The following is a 9946-nucleotide window of genomic DNA, read 5'->3' on the forward strand; positions in this document are numbered from 1 at the left end:
CCTAGTTTAATGCTTAACACAATGTTTTATTCCTCTTGTCATTTAGGTCTTTGTCCTATACAGAGCAGATACTGTAATCACTGAAGTCTAAAGTTTCATTACCAGTTTCACGCACAGTAGATCTGAGGCCTGAATAATTCCTTAATGCGATTTAAATACAACTACTAGAATTAGGATATATTTTTGTTTGAAAACAGTAATTAAGAATTTTGGTTTCACAGGCTTTGAAAAAGGTATATAGAACTGTTTGTAGGGAATACATATTTACTTTAATGTCAGTGGGGATCACAAAGTCTTGACATATTATTTACTTCTCTTAAATCCACCGAGAACCACATTGCCTTAAAAACCTGAGAGCGTGTGTGGGTACATCTGTCACCTTTGCATAAAGGCTGAGGCACCTTTATTTACCTGTAACTTAAAGATATCAGTACATGATTCTCACCCTTGAGCTTCAACAGAGCCACACTTGACAAAATACCTCCAACATTTTTTCCCTTTGAAGCAGCCCACCGCTGCACTGGGCAATATTCTGCAGCATGTCAGCTCCCAAACAGGATAGTATAACAGTTGCTGACATTGAATTGGAAAATCAACCATTTTCTTCCCCATCTGTGCCAAATCTCCTCATTTCTCTGCTTTTTTTTCAAAAAGATCCAAGCCTCTACCAAACCCTGCACAACCAACCAAAACCGAAAACCAGAAACAGACATAATTTAGAGACACCACTAGCACAGCATGTTCATTCCTGGGGCATAAGCAATGGGAGAGATGTCTCAGACCCTAACACATACTAAATAGGTACCAGACAAGACAGGAAGAAGCCAATGCTGAGTTTTCAGCCAATGCTGGAATAAGATAACCCCCAAATGACACCAGGCATCTGGAAGCTGTCCGCAGTATGCATGGACAAGTTGTTTTCAGAATTAGACAAATAAGAAAAAAACCCTCTGAAATTAAAAAAAAAAAAAAAAAAAAAAAAAAAAAAAAGCTCTAGAGATAATCAGAATAGAGGCAATAAATTTTGCATTACTGAAAGAATAAAGTCAGTTCATCCCTACAGACCAATTCCAAATCATGTTTTGCAACCATCTATTGAAAAGGCCATCTGGCTGCACTGCAGGCCCTGAACCAAAACATCTTTGGGGTGCATTACACTGGATCCTGAAATTCAATTTTTCTTCACACTGAAGATCTTTTCATAGGCTAGCTTCAAGGGTTAATTTCAGAAAGCTTCTCACAGAAGTAGGAAGGCAAAAGGTTACCTATACAAGGGACTTTAAACATTTGTCCATTGGGCAATTTTTGAAAGGGGATCAGATGCTAGTTAGCACACTGAACTGAGCCCCAGGAAATAACTGCAAATCATGGTGACGGATGTAATTTGAAAGCAAGGCACAAAGCTTCCTTTGATGCAGAGGAAGGCACTCTTCCTGAGGGAATAGGGAAAAAGGCCAAGCATGAAATGGAAAAAAACCTATACCAACCACTGGAACAACATGCCAAAGTACCAGGAGTACAGACATCAGACAGAAAACCCCCCATTTCAGCTCCTAAAATGTCAATTTGAAATTCCCGAGTAAAGCCTACAGTAATATCCAGACCCCTGAGACACAGCAACGAGCCCCTGACTGGGAAACAGAGCAAGAGCAAGGCCTTAAAAATGCTCAGGCAAACCCAACATTTCCAAAGGCTCCAGGAAAGGATACTGCACTGGAGTAGAGTTCAGTTTAAATAACAACATTGGATCAAAGTCAATGTTTTTTAAGATTTTTTTAAGATAAATAAAGCAAGCCAAACAGTGGCTATGACCTGACGAAGGCCAAAACACATAGCTTGCAGCAAGCGGAGAGGGAACGGGCGCCACGAGGGGCACGTGTCCCCGGGCACAGTTAAAAGCAAGAGGCGGCTCCACCGCCCTGCAGTGAGATGCAGCTCACACCTGCACATTCTCCTGCTTCTGCTGGTCTAAATCTGACACAGTGGAAGACCTATGCTCCATTTCTATGTCAAAAATGCCAAACTGAAGAATTAAGAATTCAGTAGACAGTATTTTAAAAGCAGTACTTTTTAAAGTCAGTATTATAAAAAAAAGAAAAGCAAACAAAATCCATAAAGCTTTTGTGAACAATACAAGAACAGAAAACAAAAGGAGTATTTTAATCAACATTTTCACACATTGAACATTTCTCTAAAATGTCAAAATTTTAAAATGAGAATCACATCCCCTATCTGGATTTATTGCACCAGAAGAATGGTCAAAGCTCAGTCATCCTATGCATATATGAAACCTCCATAAAAGTGAACAGGACTGTGAATATTCAATACTGTCTAAATCAGACACTCTTTGACACAAAATGCTATATTCAAATGTATATTTAAGTGTGAATAAAATGAGTGGAAAAGCTAAAATAATGAAATAGTCTTGAGTGAAGATCTTTTCAGGAGATTATTTGCTTTTCTTCTGATATATTTTAAACTGACACACCAGGAAACTGAGCACTGAAGTGAACTCCCTCCAATCCCACCAAAAGAAGAAAAAAAAAAAAGATGAGTTCTTTGAAGTCAGGTATTTTCTGCTTTCAAAGAAACAGGGTTTATACAACAAATACTTCTAAGTTAGAGCAGATTTCACAAAGCTTTAAATTTCTCTGAGTGGGCTCCTGAACTGTCATTGCTGGTTATTATTAGTAGGCACAGAAATTCCCATTTTAATTAGAAACTTTATTTTGAAATACATTACAGAGTTTACATGTGAAGTGCTTTCACTGTAAGATATTTCATAACATTGTGCTGAGTAAAATGGCTGACCAATTCCTTGAAGCTCTTCCAGTTATGTTTTCTTTTTATTAAAACTATCTTACAGAACTAAGATGCAACTTAGGCATTTGTATTCAGAAGCCAATTACTATGTTTATCTTAGGGAGAAAGTATATACTTAACTGTTCCAATTAACTATGTGTTTCAATAATGATGCTAAGCATTTGGCATAACACTGAAAGAAACCAGAGTCCTAATTAAACTTGTATTCACTGAAGATTAAAAAAAAAAATTCTTCATGATCAAAATACTTTGTTAATAAGGCACAGTCAGACAAGTATGTATAAAGGCTGGCTACCAATTCAGTTTTACCTGCAGAGCCTTCCTGCTGGTCTGTCAAAAGTAATAAAAAAGTTGTTTTCCCTGTCTGCTGCTGAGACTGTTCAAGAACACGGCAGAGCAATAAGGCAACTAAAAGAACGGACATGCAAAGGAGTTCGGCATTTGGGATGGATTCTGAACATCTGCAAAGTAGTTCATTTTGTAAATGGAGCATTCACCTGTTATTATTCAAATAGTGGCCAAGAAGTGGTGTAAGCAGTGCCTGTTTGCAAAAGGATATTTTAATAGGAATAACCAAGATGTCTGGTATGCTTTCAGGTGAAGACTTTGCAGGCAGCAATTCCCACAGCTTTCAAAGATAATCTAAATTGAATTCTGAAATCCCCCTGTGACACTCAGAAAAGCTGAATGTACCAGAAGGTTGCTTGACAGCAGGTGAAATATCAGGGAATGAAATCTCCATTTAGATAATGAGCCAGGACTGCCATCCTACTTTGCATTTCTTATTAGAACAAAAGGAAGTCTTCGGGAATGATAACTCAAATAATCACACCATTATTTTGGCTGGAAGAAAGTTCAAGAACTCTTAGGATGTGATGATGTTTGAAGAACATGAAACAATTCTACCCACCGTCAAAGAACAAAGAATAAAAAATAAGAATAAAAAAAAAAAAAAGCCTTATCTTCCCCTCCCAATTAAATCTTTAAGGAGTAATTACTCAAGCTTAGCACTGTATGGCTTCTGTGGCCTAGGAATACTCAATAGATACTCTTAAGAAGTATAATTTTCAAGCTACTGTTTTGTTTTTAATTTTAAGTCATCTAAAATAAAAATACTGCATCTATTTAATACTAAAACTGAGCATAAAAAGCATTAAAAGTGTACTTCTGATACGAATTTGTATCGCATACTAAAAGATACTATTTATATTATAGATCATTTTAAAACAAAAAGAATTAGAATATACAAAAGGGTTTTAAAATTCTTTTGCACAGCTGAACTCATAGTGCAGGTTTGAGATTAAAAAATCTGTAAATGAAGGAGTCATAACAAATGTTGAATATAAAATACATTCTAAAGTATTTTACAGAATGGCTGAATTATCAAGCATAACAACTGAGGATAAAGGATGTTAATGACAAGCAGCCACATACAGAACACAAAGCAATAAGTTTAAATCAGACTATTTTGGTTTGTGTAGCCCTTTATTAGCAACTAAAATAGAAGATATCTGTTGTACATCATGGGTAGTAACTGACTATACTGGAGTTTTATTATATGCTAATACAGGATCATTTATAAATGCGTTGTTTCCTTTTTTTTCTTTTATTAAAAAGCTTCCACCCATTTTTCCGTTTACAACTTGCAAAACTATTCTGAAAGCAGAGTACATGTGCACAGGTCTGCAAAGAGTGCAAATTTAGGATATGGTAAATGCTTTACATGTTGTATTTGTAAGGACTGTCTGCCACCATGCCTTTATAGTCATTATCTTTTTTAAAAAAAAAAAAAAATAAATCACAAAATGTTTCAATACCAGCCTTCCTTCCATTGTCCTAAACAAGAAAGCATTTTTAAATGAGTTGAAACTAAGGAAGGACTACACCTACTAGAAAAGAAGAGAGTTCTATTAGTTTGAGGTTTCAGTATACCCAAAGACCAGGGACTGTATCTTTGTAAGGGCTAGGCTGGGACCCCATATACAGAGTGTGTGCAGGTGCCATCCCTGAGCATTCAGCAGTTCAGTGGACCATAAGTGCTCCAGCTGCATAACTCACTGAGCTGTCTTGCCAGTTTCGACACTGGCTTGACTGAGCATAATTCAAAAATGAAAAGCTCATATTCATTCCATTCTTCTGGAGTTCGTTGATAGCCTGAAGAGAGAAAAATAGCTGTTTAAAAAAAGTGAAATCATGACATTTTCTAGATCTCAGTCCTCTCCCTCCCTCCAGGGGTCCTTGCACAATCTCTTGTGAAAATATAAGCAACTCCAAGTAATGTGTGGACCTAACCCATTTCTGCACTGTTGCATTCACTGACGCTCCTTCCACTGCACCTATCTATATCCACGTAGTTCTATAAAGCAATACTAAACAACCTTTCCAAACAGATCCTTTAGAAACAATGCATTTAGTTCCATAGGGGATTTATATGGAAACACAGATGTAACAGAAAAAAACCCCAACACTAACTCGTTTTAGATTGTATTTCTTCCATTACAGAAAAAAGAATGTACTAAGATAATTTATTAAAGTGTGACAACTGGCAAAAGTGAAAAAGCAGAATTTATCTCAGATTCACTGCAAAACTAATCATTATCTGAGGTTAAAAGTCGGATATTTTTGAAGAGTTGCCATAGTACTGAATTTTGCTATGTGCATCCCCAATATTGCTGTTGCTCATACAAACTTCTACAGACTCCACCTTAAAGGGTTCTTCTGTATGTTCTCCATATAGACTACATTTCCAGTTAATTAAGTTTTCGCTTTTCAAAAGGTTATCATGCTTCCTGTTTCAGGTTTGAATTACAGTAAAAATACAATGAGATTCACTCAAGCAATATGACAAATCTGCAGCACTCCAGCAGTGCTGTAAAGCAGCTGTGACCCAATTTAGACAACTAAGTTAAGGCAGGTTTATGTCTGCACTGCATCATCATAGAATAATACAGTATCTAGAAAGTACCAGTTAATCTGAATTCTAATTGCCATTAATTTATGAGTTAATGGTGCACTGCACTAACACTTACAGAGGTAATCTCTCACCCTACTTGCAAAACTCAAGAACACTGCCAGACATAACAAGGCACTCACAATAGCTAGCTAATAGCAATACAGAAAAAATATATACATGTTTTTAAGTACTGATTCAAATGAAGTAAGTATGTACTTCAGGGAAATTGATTTATTTGTTTGTTCATTTAGGGCCAAGAGAAAGTGAATGATTGTATTTCACTGAAATTCAAAAAGAACATGGTACCTCATCTCCCTTAGGAAACTGAAAACCCTCAGGCCTTAAGAGCTTACATTTGTCTATATGCAAGACACAGAAATTGGAGACCAAATTGAGAACACTTGGAAAAATAAATTAATTCAAGACTTGCCATTTTAGAACTAAGGAATACTCCAGAAATACTGTGTTTAAAACAAATGTGTTTTGCTAAAAGTTACATTTTTCAACAAATCGAGTTACTTACGTTTAATAATACACCAATAGGATGTCTTCCACATATTGTATTATGGTATTTCTTCAAGTAATTGCTAAAAGATACAGGATCTAGCTGCTCTATAATGCTCATACCCTGAAAAAGAATCAATAGCAATGATTACTTCACACATTCATAAGCAGGTGTTTATAGATCACCTACTTATGACAACACAGGATACTTCAGGAGGAAAAACCCTCTACTTTATATCAAAGGTATCAAGGGAATCTCAGCATGTGAGCTCTAGCTGGTAGTCATCTTGTTGCCATCCCTTGCCAAACTAGAAGTGCAGGAGCTCTTCCAAAGCTGTCAATGATCTACAGATCTGTTAAGCTATCTTTGCAGCTACCAGCTCATGTTAGAAAAGCTTCTCCCATAGACTAGCTGATCCCCACTTCCAAGAGTATCCTACTGCCATAGGATTTTGTACAGCAATAAAGAAACAAATTTACTGAAAGGGCAAAGCAGGAAGAAGTTTTGCCTCCATCTCCCCTCCCTGGTAACAGAGCTCAGGGCTGAGCACTGGCCTGGGACTTCTGGATGTCCACAAACCCCTAGACAAAATCATCAGTATAGCCACATGCAATTCAAGCATGTAGCAAGTGTAATGTATCCTAGACCCATCAGACATGCAAGGCAGTTGATCTGGGCACTGGCTGGCCATCTGCTCAGAGCATAAAAAGTAGATCCACAACATCTCTAAAGCACTAGAGTTGGTGCATGACAGAAACATAAGAGCCAGGAGATGATGCTTCCACTTTATGTGAGGCAGTCACATATATACATCATTTTCTCCATCCACAGTGAGACCCATGATCCCATGGAATCATACTATGAAAACCAGCACATGTATGGAAAACAAAACCTTTCACATATACATACATTTTCATTCTTAAAGACAAAAAGAATCCTACAACTCCAGATAACAGCCTACTTTTACCCCATTCCACAGAGTGGATCTAATACAATGAACGTAGTTTAAAGCAAATCTAAACCAATTACTGTCTAGGTTTTATTATGACTTTTCTATTTTCCCTGTATTAGACTCCATCCTCTTGTGTTTTCCCTTCCTCTGAAAATTATTAATTCCCTTCACTAGGTAAATGAGCTCCAGACACTAATTCAGTAAGACACATAGCTGTGCTTCTTAATACAGATGATGAAACAAGAACGTTTTCCTTAGAGACTGGAAAAAACCCGTATACTTTGCATGGGAACAGTGGGTGGTTGATATCAGAAGGGGAAAGAATTTCTCCTAAGGTTTCTGCAATTGTTCCAGCTCCTTCTCCTGTTTTGGGGAAAGTGGGGGTGATAAAAGGAGAAATAACATGCAGGAAGTAGTCAGTCTGTCTGAAGTCTCCACCTCAAGAGTGAAACCTCTTGAATTTTCTGCAAGGGTGTTGGCTGATCTGGCAGATACACTAATTATTCAGACTGGATCACAGTTTACAATGGGGGAGCTGGAGATTCCCAAGAAAGTCAGGGAGCATTAGAAAACAGCAACCATAACCACCACTTTTGTGTACTTTAATTAAAAATGGACATAAGATGAATTCATAGAGAGATAAATTTTATGGAAAAATAAAACCAAACTATGCTGACCAATTACTGGCAAGAGCTCAGTTCTTCCAGGGTCACGGAGAGGGTGTTTGGACCCCTGGCTGGTAATTACAGCTGTTACTCACTCCAGATCTACAGAACCTAAACGAGTGCCAAAAAAATAAAGGTAGCTATTCTCTAACTAGCAGTGATTTCATAGATATCATTGCATTTCTAAAGTTTAAGCAGCATGTCTTTGAACCATTCATTTACTTGTAAATTGTACATGTCAATACACAGCTAGAGAAAGCAGAACCAAAATCAACTATATACTCGTGGAACTAAGCATGCATAAAGCACATACTCAGATACTGAACAGCTCATAAGAATATATTTTATCCATTTATAAACCCTTTCATGACTTTTTAAAACATGAAAATGGCTGCTCAATTGAGAGACTCATTTTATAGCTGTAAGTCACTGGAACACACTGGGCACAGGCATTTGAGCATTTGTCTCAAATGAATGGACATGGATTTATCAGAATGCCTACTAAGCGTATTTCAATGCACAGTTCAGCACTATAAAACATCTAGAGCTATGCAGTTCATCCCAGCAAATGCAAACAGAGCTCCATACATCACAGATTGGAGAAAATCTATAGGAAATGGATATTAACACATATCCTATAAGCATTCCACTGTACTGAACTTTTCTGGATTTAAAAATCATTGTGGCAGAGGAGCAGAGACTATCAATCTTGTTTCTCAGTCTAAAATGGTGTTGAGGAACAAAGGAAACATTTTTTGTCAGGTTGTGTTTTATTTTTCTAAAAAGCAGAAGTATGAAGCTAATAATTTTCAGTATTCAAAATAAGTCAGCTGGGCATGGTTTAGAACAGAGTTAAAATACATGGACAAAACCCACATGATAAAAATGCAAACCATCACACAGTTCTGCAATTTATCATATGGTTATTACGGCAACACACAGAAATTGCATATCTCAGTTGACCAGACACTGTAAATGGCGTCTACAATATCCTGGCATGGTGCACTTAATATGATTAAAAGCAGTTATATTCTTAGATATCATCCCCTACAGGATCAAGTATCTACAAGCTTAAAAAAAAAAAAAAACCCAAACCAAAACCAAAACAACCAAAACCCAAAACTAAACCCAGCAGGTTTATTTTATACTATACTCCAATAATCTTTTGGCTGATCAAGTTCAGGTTTTCAATCCATTACTTCAGCTTCTTATTCACACTTCAAAAAATATAACCTAGTAGCACACTTATGAAAGTGGAAACAAACCTGGTCTTAGCACTAGCCAGTCCAACTATCTTTGCATGTGTGAGTCACTCAGACTAGAAGATAAACAACCAACAGGAAAATTACTGACTGGGCACAGCAGAGAGAGCAGGGTGTAGGGCACCCAGTTAGAGAGTCGTGGTCTTGCACAACGCCAAGTTAAGCAGCCATCCCCAGCTGGAACACCGTGGGAGGTGTGGCACACTGTAGCACCACCGCAGAAGCCACCAAAATTCAGCAGTTCCTTAGAAGCACCAGAGAAGCTACCCATGCTGTGCACAGCTCCTGCACAACTGCTGGCTGCTCCTGCACAGCCTTCCTCAGCACCTGCATTATCCTTGCCCTTCAGCAGTCAGGGTAACAGAATCCTCCTATTGACTCAAGTGAGGCATATGGTTTCACAAATAGATACAAAATGAGCAATCTGGCAGTGAAGATTGAAGCAAGCAGTCTGCATTTTCTGGCTAGCCATAATCAAAAAATAATTACTCTTCAATGACATCTTACAATACTCCTCCACTTTTCTTTAAAAAAAATGGTAGGTATCAGATTACAACATAGAAATTATTGCACATCAGCTGCTCAGTTATAACTCTTCATATGATGATTCTTCCCTAAGGTACCCCTATTAACAATGGGGCTGTTTACTCATTTCACCGTCACGGTGCACTGTGGTACTTCCAGGGTAACAACAGTCACATTAAGAGTTACCATGGCGAAACCAATGTCTGCCCAGCAATATTTACTACTCTTGCCTTTTTTTTTTTTTTTTTTTTTTTTTTTTTT

General features: G+C 37.4%; 1 protein-coding gene across 1 annotated transcript in view; it reads right to left on the reverse strand.

Annotated features, from left to right (window-relative positions):
* Nucleotides 1-4289: 4289 nt before the first annotated feature.
* Nucleotides 4290-9946, reverse strand: part of MEMO1 (mediator of cell motility 1) — a 15756-nt gene continuing 10099 nt past the window's right edge. The window contains exons 7-8 of the mRNA XM_026844470.1: nt 6300-6404; nt 4290-4977 (exon numbers count right to left, since the gene is read on the reverse strand). Coding sequence (XP_026700271.1) covers nt 4846-4977; nt 6300-6404 — 237 coding nt within the window. The 3' untranslated portion in view covers nt 4290-4845. The remainder of the gene's footprint in view (nt 4978-6299; nt 6405-9946) is intronic.

Source organism: Athene cunicularia (genome assembly GCF_003259725.1).
Source record: "Athene cunicularia isolate RWA chromosome 3 unlocalized genomic scaffold, athCun1 chr3_part1, whole genome shotgun sequence".
Lineage (NCBI taxonomy): Eukaryota > Metazoa > Chordata > Aves > Strigiformes > Strigidae > Athene > Athene cunicularia.